The following is a 21,040-nucleotide window of genomic DNA, read 5'->3' on the forward strand; positions in this document are numbered from 1 at the left end:
CTAGTCCGTTGGAACTTGCCAGTTGGTTCCAGAACCTTCCTCAGGCAACTCAATGAGTCAGCTTGGTTGTGATGACCGTTATGTCAGTTGGTGGACTCCATTTTAGGTTTCTGGGATCTCACTAAATTTTCATGTGGATGACTAGGCCTCAAGGGTAAGGCACAACGTCCTACTCAAGGAACACCTAGCCCCACAATCAATGCTGACAACCAAAAATCTGGGTGGACATAAAAAAAAAGAATAATAACACTCAGAGGCCAAAGGGACAAAATAAATCATAGTTGTGAGAGGACCCTCAGAAGCAGACAGGTCTCACAGAGATCATCATATATTGTATCATTCTCTAAGTGCTATCAGTTTAAACAAATGTCTTTTTAACCAATATATGTTCTTTAGGTCTCGCTGGATTAGCATCCGAAGGATGCGTCCTGCTAGGAGACCTATAGCTGTCCGTTACGGGGGAATTAGGGACAATAGGGTGCCACGCGCTTCTGCTGCTGGATATGGCTGCGTGAACGCGCACGTCGGCTCCGTCCACATTCTCAGCAATTCCCGCGCCGTGCACATCCCCACACATACACACATGCGTGCGCATACACACACAGACAGACACTCGCTCGCTCACACACACACACACCCTCCCCCCCCAGTCATTGGGCTCTTTTAAACACACACACACGCATACACACACGCATACACACACGCATACACACACGCATACACACAGACTCCAAGACACATACACACACGCACTCTCACACACATACAGAGCTCCCCGCCGCCCCACGCGCACACACACATGCCCCCCGCCCCCCGCAGCTCAGCAAAGGCCCCCACTCACCGGTACTCGTCTCCAGCTCTCCATGCGAGGGCTCGTTGCAGGCGGCGGTCTCTTCCTTCGGTGCGGGGCTCTCTCACCTCACGGGAGCCCCGCTAGCGCCAGCTGCCCTTCTCCTCCTGCTCACACGTCCCAGTGCTGGGTAGGCTCCCGCCTGGGCTTCCGGTGTGTCTTGACGTCCCGCCCCCGGCCTGCCTGACTTCCGCCCAGGATTGTGCACGCCAGGCTGAGCATGTCTGAGTGATTAGTATCTCTTCGGGGAGCAAGCTTGGTTTCGCACTGTCTCTGAGTCTGTTCTAGTGATAAGTGTCTTGTGTTCTGAGCATACGAGGTAAAATTACCTTCGTTTTATTTGTTAAAACTGCAAACTCGTTTTTTATAGGGATCGTCTAGTTTTTCTTTAGTGCTGTTCTGAAACACCGCCACTAGCACAGCACTTGTCCTGAGGCCCAGCAGCTTCCCTCTTGTGCGGGTCATTTCTCTTTTGGGCCAAGAGTCTGACCCGCTGCTACTACGCTTTGCAGCACCAGCCCATCTATACTTCCTCTTCGCCTGCCACATCTGCGTTACAGACCAAGCATCGCGCTCATTCAGGTCTGCCCTGGAATCCTGATGGCCCGTGCTCTCACCTCCCGTGGGTGGGGCACAATTTTCGAAGGCTGCAAACCTTCTCCAAGCTACGGGAGATCCTCCCACCGCCCAGCAGCACCTCATCTCCTTCCAGGTAGGCTTTGTTTTCACTGTGGGTAGGGTTGATTATACGGGCTTCAGCAGCATCTCAGGTAATGTAGTGCTGCCACCTCCCTGCCCGTAATGCGTGGTCTGTGTGGTCAACAACCGCTCACTATTTCTTTAGTTGCTTTCACCACTCCACGGCAGGCACTCTCACACCTCATGTGCCACATGGAGAATGGAGCTACCCACAAAGACTCCGGTGCCTGACCTTTGGTGCCAATTGCTGTCCCCATGTTAGGCTGACTCCGCTTACAGTGGCAGTTCTTTCCCCATGACCCTGTATTTACCTCCGGGGCCGGGTTTCTCTTCACGGGGTAGAGCAGGAAGTAGACCGATGCTCCGATCTACTTCCTTTCATCGTAACTCTTATTCTTCACTTAACTGCGTCACTCACTGCTCCTGTCAATCAGGGCTGACCATATGCGGATGCTGCAGCGAGCCCTTCCGCTGCTGGTTACGCCCCCTCTTTTATTTCACAACATGACCGACAAAGCTCCTCAGCATTTCCTGCCCCCACAGGCTCACTGCACATCCTGCGGGTCAGCTAGCACTTTGCCTGTACGGCGACAGATGCAAAAAGAACAATTGATGGACAGAATGCAGAACAATGTCATACATTCACCCCAGCACAGAGATCTGGGCCTAAATCAATTGTTTTTTTTGCTTACCATGCCATTCCAGTTTGGACCCAGCCATATGCAAATTAGTCTTGACCCTGTGCCCAATGGGAACAGTCCAGCCCGAACTGCCAGGCCAGGTCCTCCCTGGATTTGAAACAAGCATCCCAGGACTGGTTTTGGGCTTAAAGTTTAAGCTATTGCCATTATAAATTAAAATCACTTTTATTTAAGTATTAATTATTTAAAAAAATTAAAAGCCATTGTAATTTGTAATATCAATACATCTAAGTCACGTAAATACAAAACATGTTGCATTACAAATGCTATAGGTGTCACATTTGCGAAAGTTATAACTATTGGCATTGTAAATGACAAAGCTATTAATTTAGCTATTTTCAAAACCAACACATAAATAAAAGAAATTGTCATTTACAAGACCAATAGCTCAAACTTTCCTAATGCGAGACCTATTGCATTGCAAATGCTTGTTATTGTATCCCAAAAAAATGTTTATATGAATCTTTTATATCAATATAATTACATTTTTATACATCATTGTATTTCATTGTGGTTCTCTCTTTATATGTATCTGTCAAGCCAGCTCTTGTTTTGTGATTTTGCCTGGGTTGTTACCTTTGCATTAAATTAATTTCCCTGGCCCAGGAATTGTATCCTAACCAGGGGGTCCTTGTTATATTTCTCAGTTGATGGTGTGGCCTTAGGTGGCAGCGTCACTGACCATCAGCAAAATGACTGCAGACAAGCCTTACAGTCATTCCGACATATGTTCTTATTGACACCCAGTCAGACTAACTGGTGTACCCATGTGGAGGACACTGGTGACAGTCTTCCTGTGAAAAGCAAGATTTACAGGCAACCTGACCATGTCAGGGACTGTATAAAGACTGAGGTGCAGGAAATGGTGGAGTTAGGTGTCATTGAGCCTTCAGAGAGCCCCTGGGCTAGCCCAGTGGTTCTGGTCCCCAAACCTCACACACAAGATGGCAAGAGAGAGATGAGGTTCTGTGTGGACTACAAAGGTCTCAATGCTGTCACCAGGACAGATGCACACCCAATTCCAAGGGCAGATGAGCTCATTGATAGACTGGCTTCTGCCATGTTTTTGAGCACGTTTGATCTGACAGCTGGCTATTGGCAAATCAGATTAGCTGAGGAGTCTAAGGCCAAAACAGCATTCTCAACCCCAGGAGGTCATTACCAATTTGTGGGGATGCCCTTTGGTCTGAAGAATGCACCTGCCACTTTCCAAAGGTTGGTGAACCAAGTCCTTACTGGGTTGGATGACTTTTGTGCAGCATATCTAGACGATATAGTTGTATTTAGCTCCACCTGGGAGGATCACCTGAGCCACCTGAAAAAGTACTAGAGTCTCTGCAAAAGGCAGGCCTCACTATCAAGGCTACTAAGTACCAGATAGAGCAGAGTACAGTTGTATACCTGGCCCACCTTGTAGGTGGAGGTCGGGTTCAACCACTGGAGAGTAAGATCCAGACCATCAAGGACTGGGCTCCTCCAACCACCCAGACTCAGGTCAGAGCTTTCTTAGGCCTGACTGGGTACTACAGGAAGTTTGTTAAGAACTATGGGTCCATTTGGACTCCTCTTAATGTCTTGACATCCAAGAAGATGCCCAAAAAGGTTCAGTGGACAGGAAACTGTCAAAAGGCATTTGATGACCTGAAGCAGGCCATGTGCTCTGCACCTATCTTAAAGAGTCCTGACTACTCCATAATGTTCATTGTCCAAACAGATGCTTCTGAGTTGGGGGTGGGAGCTGTGCTTTCACAATTTAATGTAGATGGTCAAGACCAGCCCATTGCTTTTATTAGCAGAAGGCTGACCCCTAGAGAGAAACGTTGGCCAGCCATTGAGAGGGAGGCCTTTGCTGTGGCGTGGGCCCTGAAGAGGTTGAGACCATACTTATTTGGAACTCACTTCAAGATTCAGACCGACCGTAAGCCCCTCTTGTGGCTAAATCAGATGAAGGGTGAAAACCTCAAACTGCTCAGGTGGTCCATTTCCCTACAGGGGATGGACTTTACAGTGGAGCACCGCCCAGGGACTGACCATGGTAATGCAGATGGTCTCTCCAGGTACTTCCACTTAGAACAAGAAGACACAACTGGTCAAGGTTAGTCTATTGTCCCTGCGTTTGGGGGGGTTGTGTAGGAGAGTAGAGTCTGCTATCCTATGGTCACCCCAACTTTTGCTTTTTGCTTCACTGTTTTTTTACTTAATGTGGCTGTGGGCCTGCCAATCAGACCCACAGCCTGCTGTTCTCTCTCTAAATTTATGCCAATGCACTTTAGGTGCATTACCAATTGGAACATGGATCACCTTGTTAGCCCCTGTACAGTGTACCCTAGGTACCAAGGGCATAGGTGCATCCAAGGCCTACCAGGGGCTACAGCATGTATTATGCCACCCCTGGCCTGGCCTTACAATTTGACACAACTGGCTGATCTCTCAGCTGGGGCAAGGTGGTGTAATCACCCTTTGCTTTAGGTATTGTATCTCTATATCTAACATATACAAGGACACACAGTAACCTATAAGTCACTTCTATGGCAGGCCTTATCAGTCCTGGAGGCAGAGTGCTTGGTTATGTGTGAGATGGTGCTCTAGCATTAGCTGAGCCCGTCTGCAGCTTTCGGAACCATGTCCTTTAGCTGTTTCCTGATAGCGTCATACCATATACTCTTAAGTGCATTATGAACCTCGCGGTTAAATGCTAACTCTGGTTTGACATTATCAAAACATGTCGAGTAAGGTGTCATACGAATTGGAATACTACCCCCTCGCCAATTCTGGCGACGGGGGTAGCATTCCACCCTTCTAGAGGGACACGACATGTACAGAAACTGAACCCCGGTTAAAGTTAAATAGAGCCTCAGCATCACAAAATGGATGCTGCCACCACATACACAAGTCTGACCTCCTGCTGCTGGGAGTCCTTCCAGCGAGGGAGGCTTGGACAAAGGGTTTCCTGCCTTGGGAGGTGCTAGCACCACCCCAGACATGATTTTGTATATCTGGTTAGGTAGGACTAAATAGAAACAGACATGCCCGGGGCACACAAGGTGTCCACGTGCATAGGGCAGTTCAAACCGGTGCCGGGGCTCTCCAGCCCCTGCTCTGGCGTGAAACTGGACAAAGGAAAGGGGGTGTAACCACCCCCCTTCCTGGTCCCACCCATAGGAGGGACCTAGTAGGTAGTCCAGCCCCTAGAATTGGTTTAAAAGTAGGAGCTGAGTCCCAAGACTGCAGATTACCCTGAAATTCGACTACATAAGAAGACACCCTGGACCTTCGACGTTCTGCTGCTCAGAAGACTGAAGAATCTCCTTTGTGGCCAAGGAGTGACCACCCTGTGAATACAGGCACCATCCAGCGATCAAAGACTGCTTTGCCGCCGCCTCCTGCCGGAGCCCGAGCCCAGTGCCTGACAAGAACCAGACTCCCAGACATCTAACAGCCCGATCCACAGTCCCTGCAAAGCTGAGACGAGTGGAGGCGACCTGCGATGTGGGACCGGACCTCTTGGAAAGTCCAAGAGAAGCTGACTGCGCAGCACCTGAGGCACCCTCACTGCTGTGCTTGGGGTCTTGAGAAGCCCCACCACCGAGCTACATTTGCACCAAGGACCAGCCCTCCAGCTCTGACAAGATCTGCGTGGGACCCTTTTGCTTTGTTCCACTCGACGCGCCTTCCCGGTTGCTGGCCCGCTGGCTAGTGCCCATTTTGGCGGCCAAGCGACAACTTTCTACCACTGGTCTGTTTTCTCCAGACTGGCCCTTGCTGCTCCTAAAAGCAGCACCCCCTCTTACCTTGCTGGTTAGAGTGAGAAGCCTTCTTTGTTTCCTGCGTGGCTTGCATTAGCCAAGGCCTGTTTGCTCCGATCAAGAACCCGACGCCGCCAACAGCTAGAGCCTTTATAGGACAGCTCGTGAGTGACTCCTGGTCGTCGTCATCATCGCCTGGTCCACGTGGCTGAAGAGACAAGCTTCACGACATCACCTGTTTGCACCCGACAACGCCTGGTTCCTTCCTGGTTCCATGCCGGTCACTGGCTAGTGACTTTGAACATGTCCCCTCTGCTTTCAGGTCTTCAACTCTTCAGATCCTCCCTTGGATCCATCGGAACTCTTCACATCAGGTCACCTGCAGCTTCAACACTCCAAGGCTCCATCTGAACTCCTGCAGAATCCCGACACACATTGGCACCACTGCACCCGCTTCCTGTGGGTGAGGTAACGCTGGCACTCCGGTGCTCCCGAGTAGTTTAGCTCTCCTAGTGTCCAGATTCCAAAGGGTTAAGTTCTAGACTGACCAGAAGACTTCCTGCCTTTAACTTTAAAACTTTTCCGCATCCATTGACTTCAATGTGAACTGCTTCTAACTTTGCTCACTGCAAACCAGATCTCGTGGGCCTCCTAGTTCCTAACTGTAGTTCGATCCTCGTAGCCCCAGCAATTCCCAAGGCCCTAGGCCTTATTTCCTTTCGACTCGTGGTACTTCTACCACTTCTTCAGTATATGGTTTTAGGGGCCACCAGGGCCTATCCATATTTTGTTTAACTTTGTATACTTATCAATTGAATTGTTTTAACATGTTTGCTTCTGTGCTCATAAAGAGTTCAGGGGACTATGTGTAGTAATAAATACATATATATTTTGAATATATATCCTGTGTGGTGTCCTTTCACTTGGTGTTCAAGGGGTTACATATGGTAATACAGCCGGCTTCACATGCCAAAAGAGTTTAGCCTAAGATTGCTCTGTCCATGCTACCTCTAGGATAGCTGGTCTATAAGGTTGATTTACAACAAATCACCATAAGGGTTGTTTGGACTGATACAAGGTGATCACTAGAACTAGTGAACATCATATATCAGTCCAACTTCTGACAGAGGCTGCAACAGCCCTTGCGGGCGCCCATGGTCCGTTTTCATGGTTGCGCAGATCTCGCAGGCAGCGACCCAATTCTTGACGTCCGCTCTCATGGAAGGCCACCCGAACTGTCTGCCCAGGCTATCAGTTGTCTTTTCGATTCCAAGATGCCCTGCGCAAGGGGAATCGTGACACCAGCAGAATGCTTGCTTACGAAGCTGTGGCGTCGGTAACACCAGGCGGCAACCGTTCATAGGTATGCCATCTCTGACCTGCCACTCCTTATGGCACTTAAGCCATGTTCTCCAAGTGGAAGAGCGAACACCAAGCTGAACCCCTTTAAGAAAAGCCTCAGACTGTATAGCTCCCAACACCACCTCCGGACTGAGTATGGAATGGACGGGGGCAGGAAGCGGCGCAGCGATGGTTGATTGCCTGGAAAGAGCGTTGGCTTTCCTGTTGTCCTTACCGGGTCTGTATGTAATGTGGAAATGAGAACCGGGGATGAACAGCATCCATCTCATCTGACGGGGGGAAAGGTGTCTCGCCGCCGTCATGAACTGTAGGTTCCGATGGTCCGTAAATACAGTTACCACGTGTCTGGCTACCATCAATAAATGCCTCCACTCAGTGAAGGCATCCTTTATAGCCAACAGCTCCTTTTCTGCGATGTGGTAATTTCTTTCAGCGTCGTTCAGCTTTCGGGACATGAAGGCCACCGGGTGGAGTATACCAGAGGGAGCGTGTCGTTGCGAAAGAATGACCCCCAAAGCAACTTCGGATGCATCCGCCTCCACCGTATAAGGCAGCTCTGGGTCAGGTTGGGCTAGAACGGTAGCCGTAACAAACGCCCTCTCAGGGCCACAAAAGCTTCCTGTGCTTCGAGGATCCACCTGAACGTCTGGGATTTCCTCAGTAAGTCCGTGATAGGAGCCACAAGCCCAGAGAAGCCATCGAAGAACCTCCTATAAAAGTTGGCGAACCCGATGAAACACTGCACATCCTTAACACACTGAGGGGTAGGCCAGTCTTCCACCGCCTTGACTTTGCGTTGTGCCATCTCCTGTCCAGAAGGACTCAACATTACTCCCAGGAATTCCACAGATGTGACATGGAAATCACATTTGCTGAGTTTGCAGAACAGCATTTTCTCCCGAAGTATTCTTAATACTGAAGATGCGTGTTTTACGTGATCCTCCACTGTGTCAGAATAGATGAGAATGTCGTTGATGTAAACGACGACATATATATCCAGGATATCGCATAACACATCGTTTAGGAAGTATTGAAAGGCCGCAGGGGCATTGCAGAGCCCAAACGGCATCACAAGGTATTCGAAGAGTCCGAATCTGGTTTTGAATGCAGTTTTCCATTCGTCGCCGCTCCTCATGCGCACGAGATGGTAGGCCCCCTTGAGGTCGAGCTTGGTATAGATCTTGGCCTTTTTTACCTGTTCCAACAGGACGTTTATGAGAGGCAAGGGGTATCTGTTCTTGACCGTGTTGGCGGTCAGCGCCCTAAAGTCTACACAGGCCCTCAATTCCCCATGCGCTTTAAGGATGAAGAAAAAGGGCAAGGCTGCTGGGGATTTAGACGGCCTGATGAATCCAAGACTAAGCAGTTTATCCAGGTAGGAGCGTAGATGGAGGTTTTCGGGTTCGATCAAGGTGCAGAACCTCCTGCTGGGCACACTTGCCCCAGGAACCAAGTCGATCTGGCAGTCGCACACCCGATGCGGGGGGAGCACCTCCGCTTGAATATCATCGAACACGTCCGTATAACCCAGATAGTTCAACGGGAAGGACCACAGCCTTTTCCGCTGCCGTGGCTACCATCTGTGTTGAGGTAGTATCCTGGACAGGGTGTTCAGGAGCCATACTGCAGCGTAGGAGACAATACGGAGAGTCCATGCGTATCTCACCGTTGTCCTAGTTGATGGATGGGTTGTGTTTCCTGAGCCATGGCAACCCCAAAATTATTCCGTACTGAGGAGCTCTTATGATGCTAAAGTCGATCACCTCCTCATGCCAGTCTCCAAACCATACATGAACACCTCCAGTGCCTTGACAGATCGGACCTGAGACCAGCTTACGCCCATCCACAGCGTATACGTCCTCAGGGAACTCCTTGGCAAGAAGGTCAATACCCAGAAGTTGCGCCTCTGCTTCATCCATGAACTGACCGGTGGCCCCAGAATCTACCATGGCCACCACAGGAACGCAGTCCGCCTGTACCCCCACCTGAATGTCAATGAATAGATGCTGGAGACGCCCGCGAACCATGCGGGACAAAGAAGGGATGCTAATGTGACTCCAAGATGCCCCTTCGCTATTCAGGGAGTCCGTTAGTTTTCCGCCGGAGCATCCACCACAGCTGTCACCGATCTGTTAGTCCGATATCTACTGAACTTCGGTTTCGCTGGGCATTCCCTCACAAAATGTCCTTTCTTTCCACAAAACAGGCAGAGACCTTGTTTGCGGTGCGATTCTTTTTCAGCAGAAATAAGACTAGCCCTGATAGCCCCAATATCCATCGGTTCAGCCCGGGGAGACGATTGAGCGTCGGTAGGTCCTTGCAACCCTAATGGGGGCGCTGACTTCCCCTTTCTCTTGTGATTGCCTCTCCGCTCGCCCAATCGATGATCCAGGCGTAGTACCAGACTAATGAGATCCTCATAGGTCTTGGGCTGTGGGTCGATTTGCGCAATAACGTCTTTCAATTCATCGTTCAACACCTGGTGAAAGAGCGCAGTTTGTTTAGATGAGGACCACTTGGTCTCTGCCACCAACCGCCTGAAGTTGTTCAAATACTGCAAAAGATCGCCACTGCCCTGGCGAAGTTCCAGCAGTTCTCTGTCAGCTGTATATGAATTAGCCCTCGGTCGAACACCTTCGCAAATTCTTCCTGAAAGCCGGCCCAGTCAAATAGGAGGGGGTCGTCACGACTCACCAGCGGAACAGCCCATTGGGCGGCGTTTCCTACCAGGTATGAGATAAGGAATGCCACCCTTGCTTGGTTAGTGGGAAACGACTTCGGTTTACAGGAGAGATGTAAGGCCACTTGCGATAAGAACACTTGCACCATGCTGGGATCCCCGCTGTATCTCTCTGGTGTGGCAAGAGGAATGGATACGGGTATTTCCACCACCACAGAAGATGGAGAGACCTGTGAAGGAGTACCAGCACTGAAAGGGTTCCTTTGCAAAGTTTCTATTCTGGTCCGCAAGTCAGCTGTTTCTTGCCGTGAGGTAGCCAATTCGCTCTGAATGGCCGCCAGCGCAGCCAAGACTTCATCCATGTTGGCTTTGTGTCGCCAAGCCGATCAGGAGGAAGATAAAGTACGTATGTCGGATATTATGTAATCACCCGGTATTCCTCAGGAGCGATTTAGCGACACTGTGACGAACAGATACAGAATAACACCAATCGTAGGTAAAAGGGGTGTTTTAATGGTGAAGAAAGGTACACACTGATTATGATCGCCTATGGCAAAATGAAAGCAGATAGTCTCGAAATTAGGGATCTATAGTTAATCATAGGTACGATACCACTGGTTGTGTAGTCTCTCATCCCCTCTGTCTCAGTCTGCACAAATGAGTAACTTAAATCAGAACCAACCGTCCTCTGCATGAGTACCAGTCCTGGTACTCGCCAACGGAGGGCACTGTGCAAAGTAACGGCCGACAATGATGCTCGGGTGCCTTCCCTGTTTATCCAGTAGCCAAGGGAACTCATTATTCAATACGTGATGTAGTTCCTTACACCTCACATCCACCGCGGGAATACCAAGCCTGGCACTCAACTGCGGGAGTGGCACGTTGTTCCAAGAGAGCAGCCACTCTATCTTGGGGGAGTAACGATAGCAGTGGGTGCGCTTGGAAACACGGAACACCTTCCTCAGTGAGCGTTAGCTTGCGGAAACCGCGGGATTGCCAAGCCTGGCACTCTACCACGTCTCTACGCAAGGAAACCCCAAGGGAGCCTCCGCTCAACCTTGAGATGCCAATAGTTCAAGGGGGATTACATAGACGCAGGAAAACACCTCCTGGCGTGCGTCTCTGAGAGCCTCCACGGGAGCGCCAAGCCTGACACTCAACCGCGAGGAATCTGATCAAAGCGTAAGAGAGCAGCCACTCTATCTTACCTTTCCACTGGGACAATACACGGTCTATGAACACAGCAACCTCTGCTGTCCGTGACTTGGAAACTCCAAACAAGACGTGCGCAGGCAGGATTCAATATATCCAACGCTCATTCTCCATCATGGGCTTCTTTCATGGGCAGATGCTATCACGCTTGCTCTGCACTTAGCCTTCTGGTTCTTGTAGTCCGTTCAAGCTCCGATTTCCGTCTTATGCTGCAAAATACGAAGGGGAAGGAGCAATTCCTGACACATAAATTCATCTGGGTATAACAATCTCAGTACAGACCCGGTAATAATTGGATCTATTTCTGCCGGAAGGCTGTATCTCATCATAATAGATGTGATAGCTGTGGGTATAGTACTTGAGTCGATTGACATAAGACCATCGACAATGGCCAAAGAGGAAAATGAGATAACTACATCCTTTGCTGAGCCTGGGACTGCTACTCATTTAACATTTATTATATCTTCTCTTATAATTGAGGAGTGCCTAATTTCCCTAAAGCAATGAATGACCTTATTTTTGCAGTAATTCGCGATCTTCCGACCAGCCTTTAGCAATCTAGGGACTTTTCTTAGATATATTTCGTGATTTTTGTCTTGCTGAGGTCCCATATAGATTCCATTTACTATTTTGCCCATACCTACTGACCCCCAGAACCAAACATACAAGAACATTTATCTGATGGTGGGGTTACTTTCTTTGAAACCCCCTATCCTCCTCCTTACCCTGTGGAGGGCAGGTACGGACCTCAACCTATATACATATGCATTACTAGCCAAGTAATTTTTCTCGTGGACGAATTGATTCAAGATGGGCCTAGGCCATGGGTCATGATGGATCTTGTTTGAACTAAGAGGGATAGGCCTTCCTCTTTCCCCCTCAAAGGGCCCAGCGTCTAGGAGTGAAGGGTTCCTTTAGAGAATAGGTGGATAACCAATATCAACTTCCCTCATATTTGGGTTATCGCTCTTGCCCTTTCCTGCTAGATCTGTGATCTCCTTCCTTAGGACAGCCACCTCTTCTCGCAAAGACTCAGTGGTGGGTTTTAGAGCCTGAACCACACCAGCTAGCTCGGAGTTCCCACTGTCTTGGTCAGCCGCCCCACCTACCACTTCCCTATGAGCCCTTTCCATGAGGGCTTCAAATCTATTTTTGCACTCTTTTTAAGGTACATATAATCCTCACTGGTGTCCTGGGTATCGCTAGATTGTGTCACTATATTTGTGTTTGGCGTTAAACTGAGGGGGCAGCTTCTAGGCTTCTTACCAGTATTGACATTTTTTAACATAGGTGGAATTTACAGGTACACTTTTTTTCTTACTTCCCGGTGCATGGGTGGGAAATTTGATACTAAACTAGGATTGCGGTCAATGCTGGGAGAGTTTTCCACGTGGGCAGGGGGCATCGTAGATTCTGAGGTTGCTATCTCATAGCATTCCGAAAACAAGGTCTCAATCCTATCTATTGATTCATGGCAGATACCACAAGTGCCCCTCTTTTTTGAACGGAGAGCTCCATGAGCTTTATCTTGCCCTTTACTTTTCCCCATGATTCTATATGCCCTTAAGGGGGGTAATAGATGGGACAGATGCTTCTTCTGAACTCCCACCCTACCCAGTTACTGACAACAAATCACTGTATCCAACCAAAATGGACGAACCCCTCCCTCTCCCAATTCCCTTGTGAATCCACTAGATACAATTGATCCAGTCTGTCCAAAAAGCAATGGTATAGGAACAGTACTAGTGTGAGGAACAACATTTCCACAGTGAGTCCCCCGTAAATCCAACAGTACATTTAAAATGCAGAGTTCAATAGCATGGCAGCCAGTCAATCAGGCAGTCCATGTCGACCACTCGCGACAGAACCATGGGATGTGGCCCTGCCTCTTCCTGGTTCTGAAGGGTGCAAATGGCCCGCCCTTGGCCTGGGCATCGCCTGGGCACGACGGCCTGTGCCCTGCACTGCTGGAGCCCTGTGATGAATTTGAGCGCCTCCTGGCGCTAAACGAATCTGCCGCAGGGCACGTTAGGGGATGGAGTCCCCTTGGCGCAGGCAGGCAGAGAAGGACAGAGGATCGTCGGAAGCGCCAGAGGAAAGCGGCTGCAGTGGCTCGAAATTGGTAGAGCCAGTGACGGACACGTGATCACGTGACACGGAGTCCTGGATACTTGCCGGTATGTGAAGACTTGGCAAGCACAAGGTCCTTGATTATTGAAGTGAAGACTGAGAATAGAGACCCCATTTTTCACCCTGGTGAAATTGCTGACACAGGAACAATGAAACATGTCGGTCCATTCTAAGCAGATAATGGTGGTACATAATTAACCATTTTTAATGGGAAGTTTTGCAGCACCGGAATAAAACAGACAGCCAGCAAAACTTCACCGGTTTTACCTCTCCTTTTCTTTTGTTGGGGTCTTAGGTGTATTTTCACACACCTTGGTTTACAGTAGTATTTGTATGTGTACACTGTCTGTCTATTTCTGTCTATTCTCACATATGCACAGTTATAATTTGTTGTGTTTGTTCTGTTCTTCACACAGAGAGAGTGACCAATGATGAGAAGAGGGTATACCGGCAATTGCTAGCCGGGAACCCCCTCGGGTGATACGTCCGTGAGGCACTCTCTCTGCTCTCTCACACTTTTTCTGTACCCTGTGTGGGGTGACCTGTGCTTACATGTTGCTTTTTGTAAATGTAGCATCTTGACCTTGGGAACTGAGGTGAGCGACACACCGAGGGTACCAACAATTATATTGGATCCTTACCCACAGGGTCAGTATAGTGATGTTTCAGGACTAGGTAGGGCTCTTTTGTTGACAGAGAAGGTCAGAGATCAGCTCTTATTGGTCAAGTTAGCGGGTCCAAAGGAGGTGTCACAAACGCATCAGTGGTGACTGCAAGGGAATGTTCAGGGTAAGGGGCAGAGATAAGGTGAAGGTGTTAGTATCGAGTCATGTATTTCAGTGGTCTCTGCTTAAGGGGTGTGAAGACAGCTCAGACTATTATGACGACAACTGTCATTGAATCATATGGAAAGGGTAATGGTAAATGAATGCTGTTGGGTAATCTGATGAAGATGGATGTGGAGGAGGGGAAAGGAATGGAGCAATACAAGTATTGGGGAGAGGGGGGATACAGAACAAGGTACCTGTGGGATGCCTAAAGGGCTAGGAAGAGCTTGGGTCTGGGAGAGTTTGATGAGTGAGGAAAATGTCATCAAGTAATTCTAGGCTTCGTTCAGATACTTGAATTAGGATAATCCCATTACTATGAAGAGCGATGGTTGCCTCTGCTTTGCAAACAATAGAGGGAGTTACCGAGAGACTGAGACCGTGGGGGGCTTTAGTGGATGCAGTGATCCGGAGCAGAGAGCAAAGGGCTTTCCTTCATTGTGCTGATCTTGTAGTGTAAAAGATAATGGGGCAGATGCATCAAGCATGTTTTCCCTTCGCAAACGGCCGATTCACAGGATCAGCCGTTTGCGAGCGCCAAAAAATGCTCTTCTGATGCAGCAAACCCTATTTTGGGTAACCTGTTACCGACTCGCAAAACGGGTTTATGATTCCCTATTAGGAAGTTTTGAACAAAAATACAGGAGTAGCAACCCGTCAACCGTGTTGGAATTGGGGTAGAGAAAGGGGGAAGGGCATGTTTAGGACATCCCTTCTTAATACCAAACAGCATGCGTATGCATGAATGTTTAACGACCGAAATGCGGTCGGAAAACATTCACAAAACATTTGCATTCTACCACCTACTTCAAGTAGGTGGTAATCAATTTGCAAATAGGAAGGGGTCCCCAAGGGACCCCTTCTCCTTTGTGAATGTCTGTAAATGCATTTTCTAAGAACAGGCAGTGATCTCATGGACCACTGCCTGCTCTTAGAAAATGAAAGGACACGTTTTCATTTTCTCTTTTGTAAAGCATCCCGTTTCCCTTTAATGAAACGGGGCTGCTTTTCAAAAAAAGATTGCTTTATTTAAAAGCAATCACGGACATGGTGGTTTGTTGACCCCAGCAGGCCACCATTCCTGTGATTTTTGCGATTCATAGGAGGTCGCAAATTGCGACCTACCTCATTAATATTCATGAGGTAGGTCATTTGCAATCCCCTAGGTATCGCAGAAAGTGTTACACTTTCATGCAATCTGATTTGCGATTTTCGAATTGCGAATCGCAAGGATTCGCAAGGATTCGCAATTAGGAAATCGCTAAACGGTTTGTTGATGCATCTGGCCCTCGTAACTTATGCTAGCTCCTTTAGTCGTGCAAACATAGGGGCTGGAAATAAGGGTTACTAGTTGAAATTTGAGAAGCCTGTGTTTGAAGTTTGAGAAAACGCGTTTACATAGTTTAGGAGGGTATATGATAGTGTAAGAATTACAACCGTCTGGAACTAGTTGGAGTCTAGAGATCTATGAGAAAGGGAATCCATGGCTAAGGGCTCCAAATTTCCAGAGTGGAAAGAGGGGAGGGACCGGGTTACAGAATGCTCACGTGGGGGGAAGCTGAGGGGAAGAGAGGGGAAAGGGGTATGGTCATATGAAGTAAGGAAGGGATGGGGCAAATCATGGGGTAACTGGAGGAAAGTTCCATGACTCCATTCTACAAAGGCAGCCCTTAAACAACAGCATCATGACAGGAGATGTCCAGAGAGAAGAAGGTACTTTTTCTGTTCTGGGCTTCCCAGCGTTATATGCATGTGATTACTAGGTGGAGATCAGCAAATCCTGAAGGGAAGGACCAGGTGCGATTACAAAAAAAGGGAAGTTGAAATACATTAGGTCAAACTAGATTATGCAATTAGGAAGATAGAATCCGAATTAGAGGGATAGGAGAGATGGGATGAACAGTGGCCTAGATACACTTGGAAATTCGATAGACCGAACCAGTTTGGAAATCTACGCAGAATTAGTAAAAAGCATCATTGTAAGATGGCCGCCAGCATGGAAATACTTTGAAGCTATAGAACATGATAGTCTTTCTTTCATGTCCATAAGAGGGACATGCTAAATCTTAGGTCAATATCTAGATTTCTAGAGTCTTAGAGGCGCCGCTTTATATGGGGAGAGGGTCGATATATGATGCAGGGCCTACAATGCCCAGATAGAGCCCCAAGGGTCCCAAACACAATCAGCGCACAAAAGGCCCACTTAATCAGGCTTTGAGAAAACAGCGAAGGTAATACTCTTGAAAAAATAGTTAGCAGTGAATAAAACCAGGCACCTCTGTGGACAATAAGATTTGATGTATAACAAAGCATTTTGATGTCCACTTTGCTGTCTTGAGTCTTTCAGATCCATCTCTTACTCCAAGAGTTGTTCTTATTTTATAAAAAACCTTGACCATATGCATCTACCTAAACCTGTAACTAGGATATGAGTGCTATGCGAGCACCCTTTTTTTGCTAAGTTTCTCTATGAACACCTTTGCTGAAATAAATAAGATGTGGCATATTCAAAGGAACTTTTATGAAAATATCTCTGTATGGTAAAATATGTCTTCATAAGTTTCAACAATAATAATAAATGAGATCCTTTTACAATCAATTAAAAATTGTATAGGTACATTCCAGTATTTTCCATTTAAGTAATTTAAATCTCTTTTCATCCAACAGAAAACAATCCTTGATTGTACAAAATATTTGAGAATAATGAAGCTAATACTGTAAATCTGCAAGAGCAAAGTCAGAAACATTACATTCCAGTATTCAGGAAAACATAACTGCCGACAGAGACAGCCGAACCTGAACATAAACTGACAGATCTTCAAAGTACCGTCATGGGCAATTTGTGGTTCTACGGGTCTCAGCTGTGCACCTCTGTGTCTCAAGAAGAAAAAAACACTCCTTGTGTAAATGTGTCCAATACCAGCTTTGATCATGAATTGGTTACAGCAGTGCTCAGCTTCCTAAAGTGATATCAGACCACCTTTCAGTGCTAGAGGTGTTTTGTGAACTCTTTCAGGCCTTTCCACAGCAACCAGCAAAAATCACAATGGAGTGAAGCCAGACAACTGAAAAATAAAAAATGAATGTGGCAAGTATTTGGTGACCTTTGCACTTTAGTGTTTAGTTGGAAAGAAAATAAGCAAAATACCACACACATACAGGTTGTGTGAGAATAACACAAGTGCTTTATCGGTCATGTTGGCCCTTCAGAAAGCACAGTCAAGAGATGTAGGAAAATACATACCCGACTCAGAGACACTAACTATGAAAGAAAAAACATACACTTGCAGTGAATGTGGAAGTAGTTTTACGGAATCATCTAAACTCAGGAATCATCAGCGAACACACACCGTGGAAATGCCATTCAAGTGCAGTGAATGTGGGAAGAGCTTTATAAATTTATCAAGCCTTAAACTGCATCAGCGAACACACACGGGGGAAAAGCCGTTCAAGTGCAGTGAATGTGGGAAGAGCTTTATAAATTTACCAAGCCTTAAACTGCATCAGAGAACACACACAGGGGAAAAGCCATTCAAATGCAATGAATGTGTGAAGAGCTTTAGTCAATCTGCACACCTAAAACGGCATAAGGGAACACACACGGGGGAAAAGCCATTCAAGTGCAGTGAATGTGGGAAGAGCTTTATATGTTTATCAGAACTAAAAATCCATCAGAGAACACACACTGGAGAAAAACCATTCCATTGCAGTGAATGTCTGAAGAGCTTTAGTCAATTATCACACCTAAAAATGCATCAAAAAACACACACAGGGGAAAAACCATATCATTGCAGTGAATGTGGTAGTAGTTTTAGTGTCTCATCAAAATTAAAGGTACATCAACGACAACACACTGGAGAAAAACCATACCACTGCAGTGAATGTGGAAAAAGTTTTAGTTCCTCTTCAGGATTAATGTATCATCAACAAACACACACAGGGGAAAAACCATTCAAGTGCAGCGATTGTGGGAAGAGCTTTATAAATGTATCAGCCCTAAAACTCCATGAGACAACACACATGGGCGAAAAACCATATCATTGCAGTGAATGTCTGAAAAGCTTTAGTAAATTATCGGGCCTAGAAAAGCATCAGCGTACACACACAGGGGAAAAACCATATAATTGCAGTGAATGTGGAAGTAGTTTTAGGAATTTGTCAACATTAAGGAATCATCAGCGAACACACACTGGTGAGAAACCATACCATTGCAGTGAATGTGTGAAGAGCTTTAGTCAATTAACAGACTTGAAATACCATCAGACAAATCACACAGGGGAAAAACCATACAAGTGCAGTGAATGTGTGAAGAGCTTTTGTCGATTAACGCGCCTCGAACAGCATCAGAAAACACACACTGGGGAAAAACCATACCATTGCAGTGAATGTGGAAGTAGTTTTAGTGAATCCTCAACATTAAGGATTCATCAGCGAACACACACTGGAGAAAAACCATACCATTGCAGTGAATGTGGAAGTAGTTTTAGTCAATCTTCATCATTGAGAACTCATCAGCGAAGACACACTGGAGAAAAACCCTTCAAGTGCACTGAATGTGGAAGTAGTTTTAGTTACTCTTCATCATTAATGTGTCATCAACGAACACACACAGGGGAAAAACCATTCAAGTGCAGCGATTGTGGGAAAAGCTTTATATATTTATCACATCTAAAAGTCCATCAGAGAATACACACGGGTGAAAGACCATATCATTGCAGTGAATGTGTGAAGAGCTTTTGTCGAATATCAAGCCTAAAACACCATGAGAGAAAACACACAGGGTAAAAACCATTCAATTGCAATGAATGTGGGAAGAGCTATATATATTTATCAAGCCTAAACCTGCATCAGCTAACACAAACAGGGGAAAAAATCATTCCAGTGCAGTAAATATGGGAAGAGATTTGGTTACTTTTTAAACCTACATAGACATCAGGAAACACACACAGGGGAAAAGTCATTCCAGTGTAATGACTATGTGAAAAGCTTCAGTCAATCTTCAAACCTACAAAGACATCAGCGAACACACCACCATCACTGAACACACATAAAAATATATTTAAACAACAGGAGAGGAAGGGTAAATCGAGATATCTCTTACACCCTTATATCAAATAATTCTTATAAACAACTAAAGAGAATCCCTAAACATCTAAAAAGTTACTGATGAGATGAGAATACCACCAATAGTTCATGCATTCCCTATATCACCAAATACCATATACCACATATTATAAAGTTGTGTCAACAGGTAAGTGATAGTATGCCCCGTGAGGAAAAAGAGAACCCTCAGGCACCCACACAAGGCAGGTAGCCAGTTGTCGTCATTGGGTTCTGGTTGTTAGTAAATGTGATAATTTACAAAACACTTTAAAGGTGAGGTTAAAATGAGTATCAACCACTCCTAACAAGACCTTTATTAGAAGGATGGTTCTGACTCAATTAAAAACAGTGTGAAAAATAAGCGGACAAATGGGGTTGTGTGATCTGAACCCCAATATCCTCAAAAGAGGTCGACATGTTTCAGCTATTTGGTCAGGTTCCGACCTAGCATTCCTCAGTACCTATCAAAGAAATGTATATTCGCACCTGGATGGAGGTGCACTCTAAGGGACCTACTCACCCCAGGTGGATACAATCAAACAGTGATTTGGAAGAGTTTACCAGTCAGTAGTCGCCGCACTGGAAGGTGCAATTGTATCCCTGCTATTTGCAAGTTTAGAATTTATTATATGACTACTTCCAGTGTAAAGAATAGGAGAATCTCTCTCTTCAGGACTTCTTATTGCCCCATGGCGTACTTCCTGGATATGCGGCGGTGGAAAATCTTCACGCCAGCATCGACATGCTGTCGGCTCTCCGCTGTCCCACCTAATCCGAACTCCGCCGCAGTCCGTAAACTCCGCCGCATATCCAGGAAGTACGCCTTGGGACAATAAGAAGTCCTGAAGAGAGAGATTCTACTTTTCTTTACACTGGAAGTAGTCCTATAATAAATTCTAAACTTGCAAATAGCAGGGATACAATTGCACCTTCCAGTGCGGCGACTACTAACTGGTAAACTCTTCCAAATCACTGTTTGATTGTATCCACCTGGGGTGAGTAGGTCCCTTGGGGTGCGCCTCCATCCAGGTGAAAATATACTTTTTTTTGATAGGTCCTGAGGAATGCTAGGTCAGAACCTGACCAAATAGCTGAAATATGTCGACCTCTTTTTAGGATATTGGGGTTCAGATCACACAACCCTATTTGTCCGCTTATTTTTCACACTGTTTTTAATTGAGTCAGAACCACCCTGCTAATAAAGGTCTTGTTAGGAGTGGTTGATACTCATTTTAACCTCACCTTTAAAGTGTTTTGTAAATTATCACATTTACTAACAACCAGAACCCAATGACGACAACTGGCTACCTGCCTTGTGTGGGTGCCTGAGGGTTCTCTTTTTCTTCACGGGGCATACTATCACTTACCTGTTGCCACAACTTTATAATATGTGGTATATGGTATTTGGTGATATAGGGAATGCATGAACTATTGGTGGTATTCTCATCTCATCAGTAACTTTTTAGATGTTTAGGGATTCTCTTTAGTTGTTTATAAGAACACACATAGAAATAAACATAGAGCTGAGTGAATTTGGTAATAATTTAAGAACATTAACAATACTACTGACCTATCTGTGGGCATACACTGAAGGACAAAAGTACAGTTATTGCGAGATGAAGAAATTATACAAAATTATAAAATTACAATAATGCAGGATATTCAAATACCAGCTGCTAAAAAGCAGAGGATAGAAGACTGAACTAGTAGTAAAGAAGAAAACATATATA

General features: G+C 46.4%; 1 protein-coding gene across 1 annotated transcript in view; it reads left to right on the plus strand.

The window, feature by feature from the left end:
- LOC147665737 (uncharacterized) overlaps positions 1–19,244 on the plus strand; it is a 70,837-nt gene extending 51,593 nt beyond the window's left edge. Inside the window, exon 7 of the mRNA XM_086949555.1 lies at positions 16,875–19,244. Within this exon, the coding sequence (XP_086805681.1) occupies positions 17,403–18,992 (1,590 nt within the window). The 5' untranslated portion in view covers positions 16,875–17,402 and the 3' untranslated portion in view covers positions 18,993–19,244. The remainder of the gene's footprint in view (positions 1–16,874) is intronic.
- The last annotated feature ends 1,796 nt before the right edge of the window (positions 19,245–21,040 follow it).

Source organism: Lissotriton vulgaris, unplaced genomic scaffold (assembly GCF_964263255.1).
Source record: "Lissotriton vulgaris unplaced genomic scaffold, aLisVul1.2 SCAFFOLD_934, whole genome shotgun sequence".
NCBI lineage: Eukaryota > Metazoa > Chordata > Amphibia > Caudata > Salamandridae > Lissotriton > Lissotriton vulgaris.